Source organism: Sinocyclocheilus rhinocerous, unplaced genomic scaffold, assembly GCF_001515625.1.
Source record: "Sinocyclocheilus rhinocerous isolate Xijiao unplaced genomic scaffold, SAMN03320098_v1.1 scaffold1, whole genome shotgun sequence".
NCBI classification, from domain to species: Eukaryota; Metazoa; Chordata; class Actinopteri; order Cypriniformes; family Cyprinidae; genus Sinocyclocheilus; species Sinocyclocheilus rhinocerous.
In genome coordinates this window covers 807,423-831,980 of record NW_015638974.1, presented here as the reverse complement: position 1 = coordinate 831,980, position 24,558 = coordinate 807,423, and the positions used below count along the sequence as shown (strand labels likewise).

Sequence of the window (24,558 nt, the reverse complement as noted above, 5' to 3'; positions counted from 1 at the left end):
CTGGCGTCCTCTACAAAGGACATATGAATAAAATATATTTTTTTCAAAAATGTTTTTTCTACATTAGTTTCGTATGCTCCAACCAGTGTAACGTTAATTTAAAAAAATTCTCAAAACTTTTTTTTATGGTTCTCAGGAGGGATGGACTATGACGGGTGGTAGGCTATCAAATAAATATACTTCTCTATTAGTTATTTATTTATTTATTTAACTCTTTAAAAATCATCTCATTTAAAATGTACTTTTACGTACTACGTATGCTGCCGTTTTGTCAAGCATGCCTTGCTGAACGCTGACTGGCTGTTGCTAAGCGGTTGCTAAGAGAGATCAAGACGCGTCGTAGTGAAGCAGCCTGGGAAGTGTAACGTTTTCGGCAAACAAAAATGAAGGCACGTATATTTTTACATATAAAATAACGCAATGTCGCACTGTATTAAAAAGGGGATATTGCTGTTTGAGGCGCACGTGTGCTTTGGTGAAGACGAATGTTAGCGTGCTTTTAAGAGCGTTAGCACGACGGCTAGTTAAGTTAGCTAGCTCAACAACAGTTCATGTCTTTTAGCAGAGAAACATAAATGCGTGTAAATAAAAAATATATACTCTGCGAAATATCGATTAACTCAGTCATATTTTCGTGTTTCCTAATTAAAAAAATGTTGACCTAAAGAACTGGACTGTTGTAACTTTATCTTTGTTGATATTATGTCGTTTGTGGTCACTTGATCCTGATATTGTATGACTGTAATTGATCAGCGAACTGTATTGATGTGAAACTTTGATGTTTGTCTCTTTTCAGCGTGTTTTCACGCTGTCAGAAAAGTCCTGGTCTGGATCATGTTTGCAATACAAATGGCAGAAAACAGTAGGAAACTATCTTGCAGTTTCAGGGTGAGTAACTGCTGGATTATTAGTCAATCTTTTTAGGGAGCGTGTGAGTTAAAAGTTATCTATATCATATTTTATATATCCACAGCCCTGACAATTTTGTAAAAATCTTTGATCGGCATGGACAGAAGGTGAATGAGTTAAATCTACCTGGGTAAGTGAGCATTCAGGCTTTTTTTTTTTTTGTATCTGAGACTCTTAATTGGAAGAGAAAGGTCTGATGTGATGTGCTTTCTGCCTAACTAAAGATCAATAATAATGCAGGACTGACGTTCTTTTCTGTTGTTGCTCATACTTGTATATCTTTGTGCATGCAGGAATTGTGTATCTCTCGACTGGGATAAAGATGGCGATATCTTGGCTGTGATTGCTGAAAAGTCCAGTTCCATTTACTTGTGGGATGCAAATGTTAACAAAACCTCACAGCTGGACAGTGGCATGAAGTGAGTGATGTGATGAGCGAGCGAGCGTGTTATTGAGAGGAAACTCTTTGAATCGGATTGTTTTTGAGACACCTGTTTTTTTTCTGGTTGATACAGAGATCAGATGTCCTTTCTGCTCTGGTCCAAAACTGTGCCACTGTTGGCTGTTGGCACATCTAAAGGAAACCTGCTCATCTACAACCAGCAAACCTCACGCAAGATTCCGGTTCTGGGTAAAATTAAATAGTTAAAAATAGTAATAGAAAATGAATATATTTTCTATTTAAAAATTGTAATGTAAATGTAATGTAAAAATGTAATATATTACATATTATATTTATAATATGTTTCACATATATTTTGGGCAGAGACAAAAAAAAAAAAAGATTTGCTGTATGGATTAAACTCAGGTTTTGGTACTCCTAATTTTTTAAATATTTTTTATAAACTTTAAAACAGTTTTAAAAGCATATTTTCCTCTTTATTCTACCATATATTCTGGGTAAAATTTGATAATTTAAGCAAACTGAATTTAATAGAGTGCTGTGTGACTAGTTTCCACATCATGCGTGTGTACATGTAGGTAAGCACACAAAGAAAATCACATGTGGCTGTTGGAGCTCTCAGAACCTCCTGGCGTTGGGCAGTGAAGACCGCAGCATAACCATCAGCAACCACGAGGGAGACACCATTCGGCAGGTGCGTGAGGGTCCGTCAGGGAGAGAGATCCTGTAATGTTGTATATGTTGATGCAGACATATAAATAGCATAATTTCTCTCCTTCAGACCTCTGTGAGAGCAGATCCTGCAGATGTTCAGTTCTCAGTGATGAAGACAGATGAGAGATCATCTCCAGGAGAAAGCACTGTATGTTAACAAGCTCATTTTACTTCATTTTTACACTGATATTACTTATACAGTAGGTAGAAATTAATGTAAGAGCAAAATCTTATATTACAATAATATTTGTACACCATTTCTTTTTTTTTTTACATAAAAGCAAGTTTACATCACAGTAAAAGTCGTACATTAATTATATTATAATAAAATGATTAAATATATATTTAAAATATCTCTGTTTTCTGACTTGCTCCCTTTAAACTTAAAATTTATATTTTATATACAGTAAATTAATGAAAATATACATTTAAAATATAAATTATATAAAATGTATTAAATTTATTTATATATCAATATATTTATATACAATATAAATATATATAAATTATATAAAATGTATTAAATTAATTAATATATTTATATATAATATAAATATAAATTATATGTAGTTATATATTTATATATCTATTATTATTATTAATTTATAATAATCACAATATGGGATTATGCAATGAACTTTCTTTTTATTTTAAACTTTATGGATGCAAATAAAAATTCAAAACCAATGAATTCTGGGTCTGGCATCACCGTACAAACAGTGAAACTAACTTTATTAAATGGTATAATTAAATAATTTGTGATCCTGAAAGGATTAGCTGCTTTTGAAGCCGTTGTTAAAATAGCTGATGTATGTTACACTGTGACTACACATCAGTTGAATTCTATATTCAACCAGCTAGTTGCGACATTGTTTAACATTAAGAACCATCTCATCTTGTCTTCATCTGCTCAGAAACATCCCTTGATAACAACTTGGGCGTCTTCCACCAGATCTGTTTTTTCACATTTTTTCACGAGTATGCAAAAATATCTACAGAATGACTAAATGATCTTTAACTTGCAGGTGAGTGTGGCTTTGGGGAAGAAGACCCTGTTTCTGTTTAATCTGAATGACCCCGATAACCCCATAGAACTGGCATTTCAGCAGCGTTACGGCAACATCATCTCCTACCGCTGGTACAAACACACACACTCCTTTTTAATGTGCCTGTCACAGTCTGGCTGTAGGTCATTTTATAATTATTATAATACATTTTATTTGTAATGTACCTTTCTTATACCCGAAGAGCTATTACACAAAAAAATACAAAGAGAAAACAAATCACTCAAATCAAATAATTGCACATTACAGTGTGTCTTTCATATACTGAGCACATTTCCCTTTCTTTCTCTAGGTATGGGGATGGCTATATCATGATTGGATTTTCACATGGCTACTTTGTGGTCATTTCCACACATATCCGTGAGATTGGCCAAGAGTTGTTTCAAGCCCACAATCATAAAGACAGCCTGACTAGCATCGCCATCTCACAGTCCCTAAACAAGGCTGCGTCCTGTGGGGACAACTGGTAAAAGTGTTCATTAGTATGCACATGTCATTACAATAGATGTTTGCATAACTGCCATCTGCCACATTTGATATGATCGACGTGTTGGCCAGTTGCCAAAACCAGTTTACATACAAAGTCATTATATATTGATTTAAAGGACTAAAAAGTAACATCATCCTCAGGCCTGCTTATTACAGTTACAACTCGCCGTCATCATCTCAGACACGCATCCCACCTCATCACAGTTTCATCCACCACTCTCTTTGAAAATGACATTTTCTTCCTGTGCTTTTAGATAACATTCTTATATCTCCCTGTCAGTATTAAGATACATGACTTGACTGATCTGAAGGAAATGTACGCCATAGTCACTCTGGATGAGGAGACCAAAGGTATGAATTAATATTTGATGCATATTCATGCACTGTATTTGTGTGTAAATCATTAGTTCTTAGTTCTGTGGGTGTCTTTCTCAGGCCTTGATCAGATGTGTTGGACTGATGACGGGCAGCTGCTAGCTGTATCTTCTCAGCAGGGATCTTTGCACGTCTTCCTCACCAAGCTGCCCATATTGGGAGACAGCAGTGGCACTAGAATCGCCTATCTTACATCCCTGTTGGAGGTTACGGTCGACAACCAGGTGGAAGGGGTAAGGAGACGACACACAGACATGCAGATGGTTTCTAGTGTGCTCTGGGTGGTCGCGTAATGGTCCAGCTTAAAAGAACTTACTGATATGGTCAGATGGATTTTTTCACCCGTTTCATCATCTCTTACTGCTTAGAAAATTAATAGCACACCTCTTCTCAACAAGTTGCACTATTTGAGCTATCATACACACTCGTAGTGCAAAATAGGTTACATTCATGATTAATACTCAGCATTAGGGTTTTGGAAAAAGGTGACCAAGGGTAAAAGTGATGCCTGCCTAGTGCCTACCCATAAGCTTTGTGAGCATGTGCATTATGAGTACCTTGTTTTTTCACCATCCAGCAAGACCCGTAGAACGATTCAGAACATTTGAGCAACTGCATAGCAACCCTTTTGTTGTGTTTTTGCCAGAAAGTTTTTTATAGAAGATGTAAAAGTATAATTTATCGATAGTATTTTATCTCTTCTCAGGAGTCCCCCGTTGCTATTGCAGTGGAGGTGGAGCCTAGCTTCATAGCTGTGGGACCATATCATGTTGCTGTAGGCATGAATAACAGAGCATGGTTTTATGCATTAGGAGACAGTGGTAAGTGAGAACCAGTATGAATTCACATTAGAAAAAGTAATGTTTTGACTTTTTGTATTTAAAGAGAAAGTTCAGCCAAAAATGAAACTTCTGTCATCATTTACTCACCCTCATGTTGTTCTGAACCCATAAGACTTTGGTTATTCTTCACAAAACAAGATGTTTTAATCCCTCCACTGAAAGTCCAGGTAGCCAAACTTAGAAGCTCCAAAAAGGTCATAGAGGTGTAAAACGAATCCATATGAATCAAGCAATTTAATCCAAGTCCTGAGAAGAGATACGATCACTTTGTATGATGAGCAGATTTAATTTAGCCTTTTATTTACATCTAAAGAATGATTGACACACATACATATAGCCCGTCACATATGGTAAACACGAAAGCTCAAACATGCATGCTCCATGCATGAGAACCAGTGAGGTTTGTTCTAGCATGTGACGCATACTACACAAGCTTCAGTGTTTACCATATGTGATGCGCTCTATGTACATTGTTTTATATGTGAATAAAAACCTACATTAAATCTGTTCATCTTATAAAGCAATCATATTTCTTCACAAGACTGCTCAATTCATATGGATTTGTTTTACGACCTTTATGACCGTAGTTTTGATTACCTGGACTTTCAATGGAGGGACAGAAACCTGTCCGGTTTCAGTAAAAATAATTTTTAATTCGATTAATTTTAGTTTCGAAATCTTGTGTCTCATGGGGTTTTGGAATGACATGATGGTGAGTAAATGATGACAGAATGTTCATTTTTGGGTGAACTACCCCTTAAAGTGTGCATGTGTGTGTTTCAGGTGTGGAGCGTGTAAAAGACACAGAGTATTTAGGAACAGTGGCCAGTATGTGTCTGAACTGTGACTATGCTGCTGCCTTGTTTGAGGGGAAAGTCCAGTTGCATGTGGTAAGAAGACAATTATGTGAAGAAAAAAAATGATGCGTTTATGACTGTCAGCTTTTTCATCTTGCTTGTTGTTTTAATTTGTGTGTGCGCGTGTGTGTATGAAAGATTGATGGAGATGAGCAGGTTGTTCAGGAGGACAGACAGACGAAACTGTTCCCAGAACCCGATCAGAAATACCGCATACTCAGTCATGCTCTCACCTCTGAGTTTCTGTATTATGGGACGGACGTGAGTCATTCACATATACATCTTGTTTTTCTCCCTTACCTCGTTTTATTAAACCGATAGTAGGTCTTGGATGCTGATTGGTTTGTGTTAAAATATACTTTATAAAATGCATACATCACCTAATTCCTTACTATACAGTATGCAAAAACTAGTATGTCCAAAATGTAGCATTCATTAAACGTTAGATGAAAAACCCTGGATGAGATTCTGAATCGCGGACACTTTACTATGCAATGAGGCCACGGGAGCGGAGACATAATATTTGTAAATGGCAAGGAACAGCGACACAGCTTTACATCATATTTCACATGACAATGCCAGCATAGTGGATATAGTATTATTAAAATTTTTATTAAAGCTGCAGTCCGTAACATTTTTGGTTAAAAATGACCCGAAATCAATATTTGAGCAAGTACATAACCAGCCAGTGTTCAAAACTATCGCCTTACTTTAGCCCGATTCACAACGGTTAGCTTATAATAATGTTTTCTAATTTGAGTGGTACGGGTAGGTTTTTGCGGGAAATTCGAGCATGGCTCTCCGTCATTAAGTCATGTCTGTAAACATAAAGAAGTTGTCCCGGCTACTAGGCGATCGCATGTGAGGATCCTGCAGGTGACCGATCGTTTATAGCCTTTTCTCATTTAGATTAAATCACCATTGGTAGCGCGATTTATTGTAATGCTTTTTTCCTCAGTTGGTCAGAACAAACGTGGCAGACTTGCTACTTGTTCAGATGGCAATATACGGTGAAAATTCTTATTTGGGTCATATTCCAAGACGTAGGCTAGAATCTGTGATTGCGAAGTACAGTAAATATCCACACCGGTGCGGTGACTGACTGCCACACACACATACTCTTCAGAACATTAGATTCATCCGCGCTGGAGCCGTGCCTGAGCACAACCCACGCAAGAAAGATAATTCCGCACACAGCTGCAATTCCAGGTTTTCAAACAGAGATGGCGACAGAGGCAAAACTTACGGACTGCAGCTTTAATATTATTATTATTAATACATTAAAACAATCTAACAATTTAAAGATGCTAAAAAAGTGCAATCAATATGTAAACTGAAATCAAACCGCATTTCTTTTTTCCCTCTCAATAACTATTGTTTTTATTGAAGAACCAAGAGTTCTTGAAACTTTGTAAACAGAATTAATTGTGGTTAATTAATCTACCTATATTGACATTCCCAGTTTCTGTTAATAATATATTATAGTTCTGTTATTTATATATGGTATATAGACTATATACTCTAGCAAAGGATGCTTATTAAAATAACATTTAATGAAAGTTTATGTCCTTAACATTTCGTAGTTTTATAAAAGCAATAAGGAACTAAAGTGTGCATAATGTGTGTCCTTTAGTGTGACTGTTCGTGATATAACATGACCTCATGTACCTTATTTACCTAAATTTGTATCATTCTTTATGTTTTTCTGCTCATCTTTCTTTCTCTTTCTTTCTGTAGACCGGCTTGATTCAGTGTTTTTATTTTGAAGACTGGCAAAGTGTGAATGAGTATCGCCACACAGTGGGTGTACGCAAAGTCTTTCCAGACCCCAATGGAACACGTCTCGTTTTTATTGATGAAAAAAGTGACAGCTTCCTGTACTGCCCGGTATACACAAACAAACATATTTCGGTAACACTGTACAATAAGGTTCATTAGTTAACAGTAGTTAACAGTATTAGTTAACATGAACTAAGCATGAACAATACTTCTACAGCATTTATTGATCTGAATGTTAATTTCAACATTTACTAATGCATTATTAAAATCAAAAGTTGTATTTGTTAACGTTAGTTAATGCACTGTGAACTAACATGAACAAACAATGAATAACTGTATTTTCATTAACTAACATTAACAAAGAGTTAGAAATACTGTAACTTGTTAGTTCATGTTACTTAATACATTAACTAATGTTAACAAATGACACCTTATTGTAAAGTGTTACCCATATTTCCTCTCTTAAAGGGATAGTACACCCGAAATGACTTACCCTCATGTCGTTCCAAACCTGTGTGACTTTCTTTCTTCTCTCCGGAAGATGTTTTGAACAATGTTGGTATCCAAACAGTTGTGGTGACCATTGACTTCCAGATAAAAGAAAGCCAAGCAGGTTTGGAACGACATGAGGGTCAATAAATGATGACAGAATTTTCATTTTTGGGAGGACTATCTCTTTAGTGACCAGTAGTAAGACATTGCTGAGAGGCTAATGTCAAACTTTAAACCAAGTGAAGTCTGTATTTCCTACAGGTGAATGATTCCGTGTTTGAGATCCCAGACTTCTCTCCTGCCATTAAAGGGGTATTGTGGGAAAACTGGTTCAGCAATAAGGGCGTGTTTGTGGCGTATGAGGAGGACAAAGCTTACACGTATGCCTTCCACAAAGACACCATACAGGGTAAAATTTAAATCTGTTAGACGTTCTTTCAGTCGTTTTGAGGAAAACATGGACAGTGCCTTGGAGAGATAAGCCTCAAATTGTCAAATTATGAGAATATCAACATGTGTGCATGTGAAGAATGGTATTAATGGTATTACCGTTGTGTATTAAGCTTATACGTAATATTTTGTTTAGTACAGTGAAAGAATGCAAATGCTTCAGAACTTTGTTTAAACATGTTCACCTGTGTTTAGAAATGGAATTTGTTCTGAATAAGTTCTCGTTTTTTTTTTTTCTAATCATCAATGCCCTGTGCTAGACAGTTTGTTTTATTTAGGTATTGAAACAGACTTCACTGCTACGGAATTTTTGTTTATTTTTATGTGTGTGTGTGTGTTTTTCTCTAGGTTCTAAAGTGATTCTAGTTGGTGCCACCAAGTTGCCATTTTCCCATAAGCCCTTGGTGTTGCATAACGGGGAGCTGACATGTCAGACCCAGAGTGGGAAGATTAATAGTGTGGTTCTGAACACGCATTCATTCCTCAACAACCCACATAGTGACACCAGTAAAGACAAACTCCAGTCGTTACTGCAACAGGCTATTATGCTCAAAAGGTATTTTCATGCTACAGTAGTTTGATTTGCTAGTTTATTGTGCAGGCTTAACTAAATCAAGCCAAATAATACAAACCTCAATGCTTCTGGAAGCATGGTTGTTGGATGCATAATGTATTAGTGATTGCATCTAATTTGACTTCAGATTTCTTCAGCAACATTCATTACTGTATGTTTTTGTGTGCAGGTTTTCTGATGCGTGGAATATCTGTAAAGCTTTGAACAGAACCGAGGCGTGGGGTGAGCTGGGCAGGGCATGTCTGCATCACATGGAGGTTGAACTGGCCATCAGAGTATACCGCATGATGGGAAACGTCGGCATGGTCATGTCCCTAGAGGACATCAAGGTGTGACCACACGTCACTAGCTCGTGCCTCAGTAGATAGCGTTTTAAAGCTGGCATAAAATGGAAATTCACCATTCCTATTTTATAAATGCATGTTACTGATCTTATTGTAAATAATTCATCCATGCATATGTTTCATTTAAAAAATTGACCATGTAATTTTTAATCAAAATGTCATGAAACGACAGACTCTGACTCTGGTGAAGTATTCCAGACTTCTCCAGTTATTTTGTCAGTATAAACCCTGCCCCTTTTTTACAATCGAATGCAAGCTCGCATTAAGATCTGCGTCTATCCTATCAATAACAAATGAATTATTTTTTGATAATGGATATGTATGGAAGAAAAGATCTGTCGCTACTTCTGTTGCATTGCGACTATAAGGCACCATACAGTACTTGCACTGCTGATTCAAAGCTGTTCCAAAAGCTGTGCATCTGCCCCCTAAAATCAAAGCATCGCATGTATCTCTCACGGAGAAAGTAATGCTCACACGGCAGCATTAATTAGTTTGCTGTAAGTTAATGCCAAGGTGATATAGTGTGTATGTCAATAACTGTGGAAACATGACATCAGTCTGAGAAAAGGGTCCATTTAGGTAGTAAGCAGCGAAGCATCAAGTTTTGGAACAGAGCAATTTTGTGTCTGGGGAACAAGAGAAGTTTAAAATGTTTAATGCAATGAAGTGTTTTTCTTCAACTGTGTCTGTAGGGAATTGAAGATCAAAATTTGCTGGCTGGTCATTTGGCCATGTTCTGCAATGACTACAACCGAGCCCAGGACTTGTATCTGACTTCTTCTTATCCTATGGCAGCTTTGGAGGTAAAATAGACATGTGCACACACGCATGAAAATTCACATGTGTGCATCTTAGTATATACTTCCCAAGTTACTTTTATTACTGTAGCAGTTGAGCTGTTGTGTGTGTAGATGAGAAGGGACCTGCAGCACTGGGACAGTGCGTTACAGCTGGCTAAAAGACTGGACCCTGATGAGATCCCATTTATTTCTAAAGAATATGCCATACAGCTGGAATTTGTGTAAGTCAGCTACATTACATTAGTTAATTACATAAGTTTTGGAGACATCACATGCTCATGCACATTTTCCTGTACCTGATTGTAACATGGACTTGTTTTCTGTGCTGCTAGATGAGTCTGAAAGAATACGTCGGTGTTATTGCTGTTGATGTAATGTCTTATGTTGTTGTGTCGCCCTCTAGTGGAGATTATACAAATGCACTGGCTCACTACGAGAAAGGCATAACAGGAAACAACAAGGTGAGTGTCTGCATGTTTGTGAAATGATGATCTCCGGAAGAGAGATCTTTCTTTCATGGAATAGAGCATAAACAATAGATCCTGCATTTTACATTACTTCCAAAAGAGTAGCAATACTTCCAAAAGAGTAGCAAAAGCTAATTCCTCTTAAGAGCCAACAATATTTGTAGTGTACAATGGCAGGTTTATTCAGCTGCTTCTTGAAAGATGTGATGGGTGGAGTTTGGCATCTCATTCCACCATAAAGGAGCAGAGAGGGTGAAGGTTTGCTCATTCAGTGACCATAGCTGGCAGGAGATCCTGATATGTGTGTTTGTAGTTCCAGGATCATGATGAGAGCTGTCTGGCAGGAGTGGCTCGTATGTCTATTCGTATGGGTGACATTCGTAGAGGAGCCAACCAGGCCATCAAACACCCCAGCAGAGCTCTGAAGAAAGACTGTGGAGCCATTCTGGAAAGCATGAAGGTGTGTGTTTGTGTTTATGTATGTGTGTTCATTAACATACAAATCACTCTTATTTGCCTCTGTTAAAGAGTAGTATGCTGTGATTCAGATTGTTTTTGTTGTTGACTGAATGCTTTTTGTGTGCAGCAATATTCAGAAGCGGCTCAGCTGTATGAGAAAGGCCAGTACTATGACAAAGCTGCCTCAGTCTACATACGCTGCAAAAACTGGTAATACAACTTCAGAGCAAAACATCACAGATTTGAATGTTGCGCTGTGGAAACCTGTGATTTGTGGCTAATTTGTAGCTAATGTTGATCTCTTAACTCAGGGCAAAGGTGGGCGAGCTCTTGCCCCATGTGACTTCCCCAAAGATTCACCTGCAGTACGCTAAGGCAAAGGAGGCGGACGGCAAGTATGTACCAAATGCAGTACATTCGCTCCAAGAAAACACATTCCACAAACAAAAATTAATATATGTATATGTATATACTGTTATTAAAGATTTTCCACCAAAATGCAGAAAAAAAAATCCACAATTTCCGAATTAAAAAGAAAAATTCCACCCTCTCATTAGAATTAAACAGTTGTTTTTGCTGTTGACTGTTGTGTAGTACTGTGTTAATTGAGATACAGCATTGCGCATTTTTTCAAAAAGAAAAAAATATTTTCAGCATACAAATTAATCATTTTTATTTTTTCTGATTGACTGAAAATCTGGCTTGTGAAGTATGGAATGTGTTTTCAGCTCAGTTTAATAAATGGTCTTTTTCTCTCTGAATAGGAATACTTGAATTCTGAAAGTTACAGTGTTTATTCAGGAAAACGTGTGTCCTCATGTTATGAACATTATCGTAAAACCACGTTCAAGAAACACTTAGTCCAGCATTCCCCGAATTGCCACTTTCCAAATTTTGTGTATGTGTATAGATATAAAGAGGCAGCAATGGCCTATGAAAGCGCACGAGACTGGGACAACGTCATTCGAATCCTACTGGAGCATCTTAACAGCCCTGAGGAGGCTGTCCGCATCGTACGAGAAACTCAGTCCATCGAAGGAGCCAAAATGGTGGCCAGGTCAGTAAAGAGAGAAACCCAAAAAACCTGTGTGTCTAGGAAATTAAATGATAACATTTCTCTTCTTTTACAAAATGAATTCCCAACCAGTGAAAGTGCATTTTCCAGATCATTAGGGTTAAACACCTGTCCTTATTTCAAGTTCTTTGCTCGTCTTGATGTTAGCCTGTTAGTGTGATAAATGTTCGGTCACTGCACAGGTTTTTCCTGCGTTTGAGTGATTACGGCTCAGCGATCCAGTTCCTGGTTTTGTCACGTTGCAGCGATGAAGCTTTTCAGCTCGCCCAGCAGCACGGGCAGATGGAGATCTACGCTGACATCATCGGTGAATGCAGTACATTTTCATGTCCCCATCATATATGTGCTGATAAAATATTAAACTCAAAATTTTAAAGATGGAAATGATAGTAGTTTTCACAATATCACAATTAAGTGAAGATATGGGTATATTTAAAACTGTGAGACGACTTTATTAATAATATTATTAAGAATTCTGGATTACTTTTCTGTCATGTTCTGTGCATGTGTCCAGGTTCGGAGGCTACAATAGAGGACTATCAGAGCATAGCGCTGTATTTTGAGGGGGAGAAGAATCATCTTCATGCTGGGAAGTTCTTTCAGAAGTGTGGACAGTACAGCAGGGTACGAGAACTGTGTGTGCTTCCTTTCTTATCTTTCACTCCCATGCCTGAGTGCACTTCCTCTGTCTTTCAAGCTCTCAATTTACGTCACACTTGGTTTCCCTTCTCTCTTTGCTCATTATCTCCAAAGAGATTCTTTGCTCAACTGACTGTGCTAATTACCTCAGTCATTAAATGCTTATTAATATATTTGTGTCTGTCTGTCCACACACAGGCGCTGAAGCACTTTTTGAAATGTCCTAGCTCTGATGACAGTTTGGCTATAGAGATGGCCATTGAGACAGTGAGTACAGCTGGGGGAAGAATTAATTCGTTCTTTACTACACTACAGTTCACATCATTTGTCAAAAAGGGGGATGCACAATAATGAGATACATTTGTAAAAATCAGTTGGTTAATATTGGAAGGGATCTTTTAAAGAATTGGGATGTTTTTGCTCAAAATATGTCAGTATTCATTCTAAATGTTTCACTAGAAGATTGACCACAATTCTGAACAAGTTTATGAGATGTAGAAAAGAATAGTATTACCCCAGAGATCAGTCGTATCACCAGATCCCATCTTGAAGCACTTTTTGAAATGTCCTAGCTCTGATGACAGTTTGGCTATAGAGATGGCCATTGAGACAGTGAGTACAGCTGGGGGAAGAATTAATTCGTTCTTTACTACACTACAGTTCACATCATTTGTCAAAAAGGGGGATGCACAATAATGAGATATATTTGTAAAAATCAGTTGGTTAATATTGGAAGGGATCTTTTAAAGAATTGGGATGTTTTTGCTCAAAATATGTCAGTATTCACTCTAAACGTTTCACTAGAAGATTGACCACAATTCTGAACAAGTTTATGAGATGTAGAAAAGAATAGTATTACCCAGAGATCAGTCGTATCACCAGATCCCATCCGATTCCCATCTCTAGATAATGGTTTTTGAAGACAAGAAATAAACGGATATCAATCTTTCATACTGCACATTGCAATGTTGCTTGATGCTTGAATTAATTTGCTTTTTATTTGTCTTTTTTTTTTTGTAATACAAAAATTGTATATATTTATAGTGCAGCCATTATTCGTAACAAATAATTATAATTCATTTCTGTATAAATGATTTTATCACTGTCTTTTTAACAGGTAGGGGAAGCAAAGGATGAAGCTCTAACCAATCAGCTTATTGATTATCTGATGGGGGAAAGTGACGGAATGCCAAAGGTATAGCGTACGCTGCTTGCGTTCAGTGGTTATTCTCCAAAATGGCGCCAGGGTGATGCGGAGAGATACAGAGGAGACGAATTGTTGAATAAAGTCGTTATTTTTGTTTTCTTTGCATACAAAAAGTATTCTCGTCGCTTCATAACGTTACGGTTGAACCACTGATGGCAGATGGACTATTCTGACGATGTCTTTCATACTTTTCTGGACCTTGACAGTGTAAGTTACTTGGCAGTCAATGGGACAGTCACAAGCCTCCCGGTTTTCATCCAAAATATCTTAAATTGTGTTCCGAAGACGAACGAAGCTTTTAGGGATTTGGAAAGACATGGGGGTAAGTGATTAATGACAAAATGTGCATTTTGGGGTGGAGTATTCCTTTAAGCAGCACAACGGTTTTCACTAAAAAAAAAAAGTTTTTTGATCAGCAAATCAGCATTAAGGATCATGTGACGCTGAAGACTGGAGTAATGCTGCTGAAAATTCAGTATCACAGGGGTAAATGTAATAATACTTAAAATTAATACTGTTTTTACTGTAGTTTTAATCAAATAAATGTAGCCATGGTAGCTTTAAATAGACTTACAGATATTTTTAATATCTTACCGTTTTTGAATGGAAGTGTAGCAACTTGCCGCATTTGTATAGACTACACAAAATATTAATATAGTTCTGTTGCTATAGCTGAACACAACATCCAATCTGAATTTGGAGTCAGAACTATTTGTAAATGTTTATTTCCTGTATGTTCCATGACATCACTCCTTGCTCCAGGACTTTCACTTGATAGGACCCTTTCAATGACATTTGATTAACTTAGACACATGAGGATTATCTAGTTGCTCCAGGCGGATCTAACATTGCCTTTTACTTCATCATTTATTGTCAGGTTTTTTTTTTGTAAATGTGTGTACTCTTTTGAAAATGTGGGCAGTGAACCATTCAAGTTCCTGTTTTCAAATCAAGCATCTATTGATATTTGCATTTATATACTGTAAATGTTTTGTTGCTCTCATTATCTGATTGGTTCCTGTTGTCCTTACACTCATCATCTCTCACTCATCTCCTCTCTCTTGCGTGTCACTGCATGTGTGTAGTCTCTTGCCGTGAGTAGCTCATTGCATCTGCTGATATTTCCCTTTGTGGTGACCCAGCAGAAGGCACTTGTGTGTGTGTGTGTGTGTGCACGTGTGTGTGACTGTGTGCAATGTCAAAGTGTGTTTCGGTAAAGTTCCTCTGCTTTATTACTTCATATTCTGACTGTGTGTCTTTGTTTTGTAGTTATTTGAACTGTTTTTGTTTGAAAATGGTTTGATTCAGAGCAAATCATTTGAATAGGATGGTCTACCTCATTTGATGATATTAGTATATACATTAGCATCAGAAGTGTGTTATCAGAAAAAGTGTATCGACTAGATAATGTTTGTTGGTTCTGCTGTTTCCTAGGATGCAAAATATCTGTTCCGGTTGTACATGGCTCTCAAACAGTACAGAGAGGCAGCGAGAACTGCTATTATTATCGCCAGAGAGGAGCAATCTGCAGGTCTGGTTTCAATGCTTTTTGGTTATCCATGTAGTGTAGGTCTATGGAGTGATTTTACTTAACAGTCATTCACTGTTACTGCGTTAAGCGCAAATTTTTGGGAGCGTGTTGCACCAATGCAGACTCAAGAGTGTGAGAATAAGAAGATAATAACTTCTTAGGGAATTCCCGCCCTGTGTTTTTTGTAAAGCACGCTTAAAGTGTGTGTGTGTGTGTTATGTGCTGTAGGAAACTACAGGAATGCCCATGATGTTTTGTTCAGCATGTACGCTGAGCTTCAGACACAGCACATTAAGATCCCAGCAGAGATGGCCACAAACCTGATGATCCTGCACAGCTACATACTAGTGAAGGTGGGAAATACATTTACACAAATACATGTCTGCTTTATGCACTGTCATATTCTCACATATCTTATTTGTAGAAAAATAGTAAAAAATAAAATAAAATAAAATGTATCATTGTGATAAAATATTTTATGTAGTGGGCCCAAAAAGTCAAAATGAATGAATGTTATTGCATTATATTGTAAAATATCAATCCAAATGGCATATTAAAAGTTTAAAAGTCCCTTTTTTTATGCATACTAAGAAATGCATACTTTTATTCAGCAGGCAGCCACATTACATTGATTAAAAGTGATGGTAAAGATTTTTACATTATCACAAAAAAATAAATACAAATAAATAAATTGTCTATTTCAAATAAATGCAAGTGTTCTTTGAAGCTTTGGTCATTAAAGAGTCCTGAAAAATTATCAAGGTTTCCACAAAAATATTAAGCAGCACAACTATTTTCAATATTGCTAATAATAAGAAATGTTGAAAATAGAAGAAATAGAATAGAATAGAAGGTAAAAAAGATAATAAGAAACTTGAGCACCAAATCAGCAGGCTAGTATGATTTATGAAGGATCATGTGACACTTAAGTAATGGAGTATTTGCTGCTAAAAAAATCAGCTTTGCCATCACAGGAATCAATTATTTTTAAAAATATATTAAAATAGAAAACAGTTATTTTAAATTGTAATAATATTTGACAATATCCCTGATTTTACTTTATTTTTATCAAATAATTGTAGCTTTGGTGATCATAAGAGATTTTCAGAAACATTTAAATATCTTCCCGGTTTTCAAATTTTTTTTTTATTGATACCTGTTGGTTGTGCATCACTAGATTTGATGGTTTGTATCTAATATTTTAAGCATTCATTTTAAATGTGGTTTAAGCGAACAAAAGTGTTCAAATACTTTTTGCAGCCCCAGTTTACTATTTATATTTCATATTTATTTAAAGAAGAAAACCGAATAAATAAACATGTAAGGGGGTGAAAGAGAATTCTGTAAATTGTACTCGTAAGATATTCACTGTTCTGTAACGTTTTAGTGTTTAGATGTTTGTGTTTTCATAAATTTTTCAGATCCATGTCAAAAGAGGAGATCATTTAAAGGGGGCCCGAATGCTTATCCGTGTGTCCAACAACATCAGCAGATTCCCATCCCGTGAGCCTCTCTTGTACAGCTACCTACACACACACATACAGTACATACTTCAGTACTGTTACAGCTGTCAGATCCACTAGACATTTTCTTCTATAGAGAGGAGATGACAGCCTCTGTGTCTGTATCACTGGTTTAACAGTCAATAATAGATCTCTTGGATCACTTGTGCCTTGTAAGCTAATTATACAATGACCCAGACATCATTGAAATGCTTTAAGAGTTTTACGACAGTGATGAGTAATGAGCTGTTTCCACACAACAGCAGTTTATTCAGTGTATCGAGACATCTCTTTCATATTCTTTGTGGTTTCCCTGAACATTATGCCTTTTTTAGCTAACATGAATCCACCTTTAATGTAGCATAAAGCAGTGTTTGTGTGTTTTTGGCCTACAGACATTGTCCCCATCCTCACATCAGCGGTTATTGAATGTCATCGTGCTGGACTAAAGAACTCTGCCTTCAGCTTTGCCTCTATGCTGATGAGACCAGAATATCGTAACAAGATTGATCTCAAATACAAGAAGAAGATCGAGGCCATGGTCCGGTAAGACACTCAAGGGAAATATACTGAGAATAAATTGCGCCCATTAATAGAGTTGTTTATTTGCACACGCTGTCTGTGCTTTGTTGTAGCACTTGATTCACTAAAAAAAGAAGATACAAATAAGGTAAAAGCTGTAAATGGTGCATCAAGTGCAATGCTATTTCAGTGCATTCAGCTTCTGTTTAAACCAGCAGTTCCTGAACTTTTTGACTCCAGGGCCCCTCCATTGTCCACAACAATATTCAAATCAGGGGCGTAGGCAGCGGACGGGCCTGACGGGCACAGGCCCACCCACTCTGATGAATAGGCCCCCCCAGTTTATTATACAAATATAATATTTGTTAAATAATTGTTGTTTATTTTAACACAATTAAAAAACTAGTATAACATCTCAAATTACTAAAATAAATCAAATGTGTTTTTGCCTAATTCTTGATGAGTTGCATAATTCTGTAAAAAGGACTTTTAAAAACTCGCACTAACGAGGGAAAGAAAACTGAAAGAAGATTGAAATGACCTGAATATTGAGTCCGACTCCATCCGTTAGTTACTAGTGCCCGCTCATTTTGCCCAGGCCCGCCCAAAAATAAAATTCTGCCTACACCACTGATTCAAATCACCCCTTTCTCCACTAAAACATTTTTAATAAGTAAATAAAAATAGGAGTGTCCAGGAGTTACTTAAATAATTAGAATTAATAACGTTTTAGAATTCCATAAGTTCTCCAGCCCCCTGCGACCATGCAGAGGGTACAGCAGTTTGGAAAATGGATGGAATTCCGTAAGTTTTAAGAGCCGAATGTTCTTTAGGGTTCCCACTGTTTTTAACCATTGAATTTACATGACTTTTCCAGTCAATCCTAATTTACTGGATAAGGATTTAAAAAAATATATTTTTGACTCACAGTTTCTACTCAAAGTATTTTAGAGTTTGGCATAACTGGAAAAATGTATATTCTTTATAAAAATGCCCATGGCATTTTAAGATTGCATTAATTTACAAGAGTTTTACATGTAGAGAAATCAAAACTTTTAAAGTTAGACTAGCTCATATTTCCCAGTCAGGTCAAGTCATGTCATAGCACTTTTTCCAAAAAGCTGTGTCAGTGTATCGAAATTCGGTTTCAGTTCCAGAACCTGGTTCTTCAAAGAATTATATATATATATATATATTATTATTTTTGCTTATTTTAAAGCTTTTGTCTTATTTTTAATTATTTTAGTAATTTGAGGCCCTCTTCTGGGCCCTGACCCTCTTGTTGAAAACCACTGGTTTAAACTGGATTGCAGATGGTTAGTAAACAAAATTGTTCTGAAATACAGTGTACAAAAGCTGCACAGAAATATTGTTATAATTGTTTGTAATTGTAATAAATGTTTAAATTCATATAATAATTGATACTTTTGACTCATCCATTTTCTTAAAAATGGTTTAAAGGCTGAAATGTAAAGTTTATCATTTTATAAAAAACTGAACTGTAAATCATGCTTTTTACAGTCATTTTACAGTTTAAATGTGACTATAGACTTTGCCCTAATCGTATCTTAAATCTGAGCTTAAAAATCCTGCAGATACCCTGTACTTTGCATTTTGTAAAATGTTTTTTCTTTCTGTTTTGTTTTGTTTTTTTGTTTTTTACCCATGGTATGTGAGTTTTATTTTTTCTGTATATGTACAGAAATATTTTAACTTCTAAACTGCTTTGAGTTAAATGTGTGAAATACCTCTGTGTTGCAGTGACCCAATCATTGACCCTTTTCTGTTTTCCATCAGTCGTCCAGATACTTCTGAGGTGGAGGAGGATAGCTCACCCTGTCCCTACTGCGGCTTCAGCCTGCCTGACTGTGAGCTGCTCTGTCCCGGCTGCAAAAACAATCTGCCCTACTGTATCGCCACAGTGAGTACAGACAACTTAATCTACTGCATCACTGCACTGACCGAACACAAGCAGCCTACTGCTTCAGTTCCACAGTGTAAACGTCACAGAGAACCGCTCATCAGCCTCTTCCTCTGCCTGAAACCCAGTCCCTATTTTAACTTCCTCTCTAGGTGCTATATTTCATTCTTTACTTGTCTGTGTCTGTAAGGAGAGGAATGACAATAAACTTGACTTGACCTTTTAGTGTGTATATGCAGTCGCAGTTTGTCTGATAGATGTGTGTGTCATTATTTTCAGGGTCGTCACATGGTCAAGGAGGATTGGTGTGTCTGCCCACACTGTGATTTCCCCGCTCTCATTTCGCAGTTCACCCAGTAAGTCTCATCCATCCATGGCCCATCTATCTAGTCACCCACCCATCCATTGATTTTCTGTATTTGTATGCGTTTGTTTCAGGCTCTTAGAGGCCGAGTCGGTTTGCCCCATGTGCTCTGAGCCTTTAAATGTCAGTGAGGTGAAAAAAGTTTCAGACTGCTCCAGATATCTGCAGCAGGACCAACTGGAGTGCTGAGAACCAGAGATCAAGAAAGGAGAAATGAAAGGGTAATGACAGAATAAAAAGTCTTTAAAAAGTCTTAAATATAGTTGTATCAAATAGTTGTATCATATAGTTGTATCAAATTTAAGAGAAGAAACTCTTGCTGCTTATACAGTGGGGGCCAAAACTCTGTGACTAATGAAAATGCCTTAATAAAAGTCCTTAATTGAACAATTACATTTCTTTCTTTTTTTTTTACATTGAATTTATTTTAACATGGAATTTTAAAGTAATAGTTCACCCAAAAAAATGAAAATTCTATCATCATTTACTCACTCTCATGTAATTCCAAATCTGTATGAATTTCTTTCTTCTGCGGAACATAAAAGTAAGATATTTTGAAGAATGTTGGCAACCGAACAGTTTGGGTAACCATAGGGAAAAAAAGAGGAGACATTTCTCAATATCTTCTTTTATGTTTATTTTTAGGGAGCTATCCCTTTAAGTATTTCTTTTTTATTTTACACAATTTCAACAGTTCTTTCTTTTACAATTTTCAAAATCCTGAAACTTTCCAAAAACGTTTTATTTTCCACGCACACACTCCAAAAAACACACAGATACAGTATATGTCAGAGACTATAACAATAACACATTCTAACACTTATTTTTGCTCAATGTTATAACATTTTTGATTAAAAAATGTAATATTTTTATTATGCAGTAACTGTTGCATCCTTTAGTTGTGTATATTTACAAAAAAGCACAGCCTCCCATATTTTATTGCTTACAGATATGGAAATGCAGTCTTTACTGCTTATTGTTTCATGATTATTTTTGTGGACAAAACTAAAATGGACGATTTTGTATAACTGTTGCCCTTATGTTTCCTGTTTTCAGATTTTTCCTGTTTACAGAATTTTGAGAAGCCAGGACTGATCATCTTTTATTGAACAATCAAAAATATTTTTTTTTATTTATTTAGCCATATTGTAGCAATTTGCAATCATGGTTTATTAATCTTAAAATACAGAATAAAAAAGAAATATACAGTATCTGTATAGTTACTCTAAACCGTATTTCTACAGTGTCTTATAGGTAAAATATATACTTTCAGGGGTGACTAGGAACATTTACAATAATGAAAATGAAATAATGTTGCTATATCAGGTGGCTCAAACACACACAGCAATGTTGAAAACAATACAGCCACGGAATTTATATTTTTGGGGGAAATCAATTTATGAATGTTATCTCTGCACATTAACCTGGTAAAGAAGAAAATGACACATCAGCTTTAATCTGAGGGGTTTGTACTGCTGTTTTCTAGCTTGACCACAAGAGTTCAGCACTGCAGTGTGGGCTAATGAAAGGAGAAAGACCGTTAATCTAACCACCCAAGTGCTGACATTTATGTTGAGCTGGACTGTCCGTTCACTTTATATGTGGCCTTAAATTTGATAACAAACAGGATTGAAGTCGGCGACTCTATCTTTTAAAGTTTAGCTTTACTCCACTGCTTTTGACTTTAAGGCCAAATGTTCTGCATTTTGAATAAGCTGTAATATACCAATTGTAAAATTGTAATGATTTATTTGCTGGTCTATTTGTGCTTTGAGATTGAATTATGTGCTTTAAAGGGATAGTTCACCCAAAAATGAAATGCATGACCCAACCTTGCTCTGTCTTTGGTTGTGAGCTCCATTCTTCATTCGTAGTGGTCAAATTTGCCCAAGCAGAAGATGAATTGTGTTCCTGTTAGCCCTGGACAGATGGTGTGTGTGTGTGTTCTATGTGTGTAGAAGGCATGAAAGTGTCACATATTTGGCATAGCATCTGGCTTGTTTTGTAGTATCTGAGTGGATGTCGTTGTGCAATGATCACTTTTATAAGAATGATAGCCACTCACTGTAATTGTTTTCTTTCAATCATAAATCACCTGTGAAACTACCACATCTGACACAAGTTGGTGTGTGTGTGTGATAGAGGTGTTTTACAGCATCTGAAATGCTGAGGTAAGTTTGTAATTCGTAAAGACCAACATGAAGCTGTCCTGTGTGTGTGTGTGTGTATATGTGTGTGTGAGCGAGAGAGAGAGTGTGTGTGTCTCCTCTGCAGCATGCTGGCGTTGTGCCACGCTGTGAGCAGAATGGCTTCACAAATTCTGAAACACAATTGTAGTGTTTTATTTCTTGCGCTGTAGTGTGTGTCTCCTCTGCAGCATGCTGGCGTTGTGCCACGCTGTGAGCAGAATGGCTTCACAAATTCTGAAACACAATTGTAGTGTTTTATTTCCTAGTTGCGCTGTATTTCTACTGGGCTCTCAAAACAACTATGCACCAAAGTTTTAGATGCTGTTAATTCATATATATATATATATATATATATATAATAAATAATAATTAATTTATATGCTATTCGTGTGTATATATAGAGAGAATAAGATTATTTATTATTTTGTTTTGATCAGTGTATCTTATGTTTATATAAATATATAATTACATATTGATAAATTGTGTGTGTGTGTGTGTGTGTGTGTACACACACACACATTATATATTTGTTATCTAATTAATGATAAATTTAAATACAATTCATCTTATTCTCAGGGTACCTTCATATTGTTTGTGAATCTTACTCATGCTCTCTCATTCCCATTCTCCCATGGGATCATTTATCTTTGCTGCCACTTCCTCTCTCTCTCTCTTTCTCTTTCTCTCACACACGGAGCCCATCCCATGCTCTCATTTAGTTCTGTGGGCTCAGTGTAAATCTGTTAACAGAGAGGGTTGTGATTTAATGTGACACAAAGGACACATCGAGGTGAGGAGGAGCTGCTGTTCACAAAACCACTAACATCTCGTGAATTCTTAAGTCTCTCTCGCTTAATATAATCACGGTGATTCTTGTTAAACGTGGATGTGCTGCTACGTTTTACAGCTTACATTTCTTCTACTCTGATTTGGGATAACACAGGTCCTTTATATCTTCAGATTCACTAAATGGTACTGTAGCTCAGTGGGTTTCGTAACTTAAATGCAGGCGGAGAAAGTGACGCCGGTGCGGGACGGAGCTTGCTTCATCACGCGAGAGCTCAGCATCAGCATCAGCATCACTGCAGCGGGACAGGTCCATCACCGAAACTGAACCCAGAATGTGGATGTACGTACAATGTCAGCCGTGTGTTTGCTGGAAGCGTGTTTGAGCGGGGGACACTAATATCAGCTGTGTTTTCTTCGTAAGGTAAGGCTGCGTGTCTTTAAACTGTCATATGTACAGACGTTCTCACTGACGCGCTTATTTCGGTTCAGCATGATTTCTCAAGTTCTTGGAGTGACTAATTACGAGTGTCTTTATTTGTCTTCGTGTATATGTCTGGAAGAGTGTTTAACGGTGTGATGAGTGTTCTCTCGTGTTTCCACTGCGGATCTCTAGTGCTGGATTCGGTCCCGAGTGTTTTTCATTCCGCTCTTATTAACGTTCATTAATCTGCACATTATTCTCAAGGTCTGATCAAGGCGCGACTGTCAAGCTGTTCCAGGGGGTTTTGGACGAGATTGTTATTCAGTAAGAGACATTTCTCTATCAAGATGCTCAACTAGCAAACACTTTGAGATGGGCCTATTTGTACAAACATCTAGTTCAAAACCAATTCTTACATTGGGAAAAATTTTGTGAATTCTAACATCCAAGTGAAAGATATAACCAACATGTCAGGAAAAAATAAATAAATAAATGAAAAAAACAATCATTGAGTTGGAAAAAGGATCAGCCCCTTGTGTCAGTATTTTGTTGAACCACCTTTTGCTTTAATTACAGCCTTTAGTCTGTAGGGATTTGTCTCTACTAACTTTGCACATCTAGACTTTGCAATATTTGCCCACTCTTTCTTTGCTGAACTGCTCAAGTTCAGTTCAATCTGATGGTGAGCGAGCGTTTGTGGACATAAATGTAATGAATTATATATATATATATATATATATATGGTGGTGGGCCGCCTGGACCAAAAAATGCCTGGGCCGATTTTTTGTCCCAGTCCAGCCCTGCATACAAGCCACATTTGTGGAGAATTTGTGATATTGCTGTCACATGCACACAATGACCACTCTTCTGCTTCAGAGTTGCTGTAGCTCTTGGTCACATGAAAAAAAACTATCACTGAGTTGGAAAAAGGATCACCCCCTTGTGTCAGTATTTTGTTGAACCACCTTTTGCTTCAATTACAGCCTTTAGTCTGTAGGGATTTGTCTCTATTAACTTTGCACATCTAGACTTTGCAATATTCGCCCCTTCTTTGCTGAACTGCTCAAGTTCAGTTCAATCTGACGATGAGTGAGCGTTTGTGGACTGTGGTCTTTAAGTCATTCCACAGATTTTCAGTGGGGTTTAAGTCTGGGCTCTGACTAGGTCATGCAAGGACATTCAGCTTTTTCTCCTTCAACCACTGTGTGCTTTGGATCACTGTCATGTTGGAAGGAAAACCTTCTTCCCATTGACAACTTTCAAGGGCAGCAGATTTTCCTTAAGAATTTGACAGTATTTTGCCCCATCCCATCCATTTTTCCTTCTATCCTGACAAGTGCTCCAGTCCCTGCTGCAGAGAAACACCCCATAACAGGA

The 24,558-nt window shown here is 36.9% G+C and overlaps 1 protein-coding gene across 2 annotated transcripts; it reads left to right on the top strand.

Annotated features, from left to right (window-relative positions):
- The first annotated feature begins 315 nt into the window (after nt 1–315).
- On the top strand, nt 316–20,912 carry LOC107750430 (WD repeat-containing protein 19-like). 2 transcript variants are annotated; one of them, XM_016565794.1, is made up of 38 exons: nt 316–389; nt 797–888; nt 974–1,039; nt 1,203–1,328; nt 1,425–1,540; nt 1,891–2,006; nt 2,094–2,174; nt 3,052–3,164; nt 3,383–3,556; nt 3,860–3,930; nt 4,015–4,187; nt 4,661–4,775; nt 5,580–5,686; nt 5,792–5,914; nt 7,391–7,540; nt 8,186–8,333; nt 8,723–8,930; nt 9,118–9,277; nt 9,988–10,098; nt 10,207–10,316; nt 10,499–10,556; nt 10,876–11,022; nt 11,149–11,231; nt 11,333–11,416; nt 11,932–12,078; nt 12,279–12,403; nt 12,611–12,720; nt 12,934–13,002; nt 13,853–13,930; nt 15,028–15,036; nt 15,377–15,473; nt 15,702–15,826; nt 16,895–16,976; nt 17,371–17,521; nt 19,295–19,418; nt 19,698–19,774; nt 19,857–20,003; nt 20,839–20,912. In XM_016565794.1, exons 1-37 carry the CDS (start codon nt 384–386, stop codon nt 19,969–19,971), a joined length of 4,047 nt encoding a protein of 1,348 aa, XP_016421280.1. In that variant the 5' UTR covers nt 316–383; the 3' UTR covers nt 19,972–20,003; nt 20,839–20,912. The 2 variants fall into 2 exon arrangements, with proteins under 2 accessions (XP_016421280.1, XP_016421281.1); XM_016565795.1 differs by lacking the exon at nt 15,028–15,036 and having other exon boundaries at nt 20,839–20,911.
- The last annotated feature ends 3,646 nt before the right edge of the window (nt 20,913–24,558 follow it).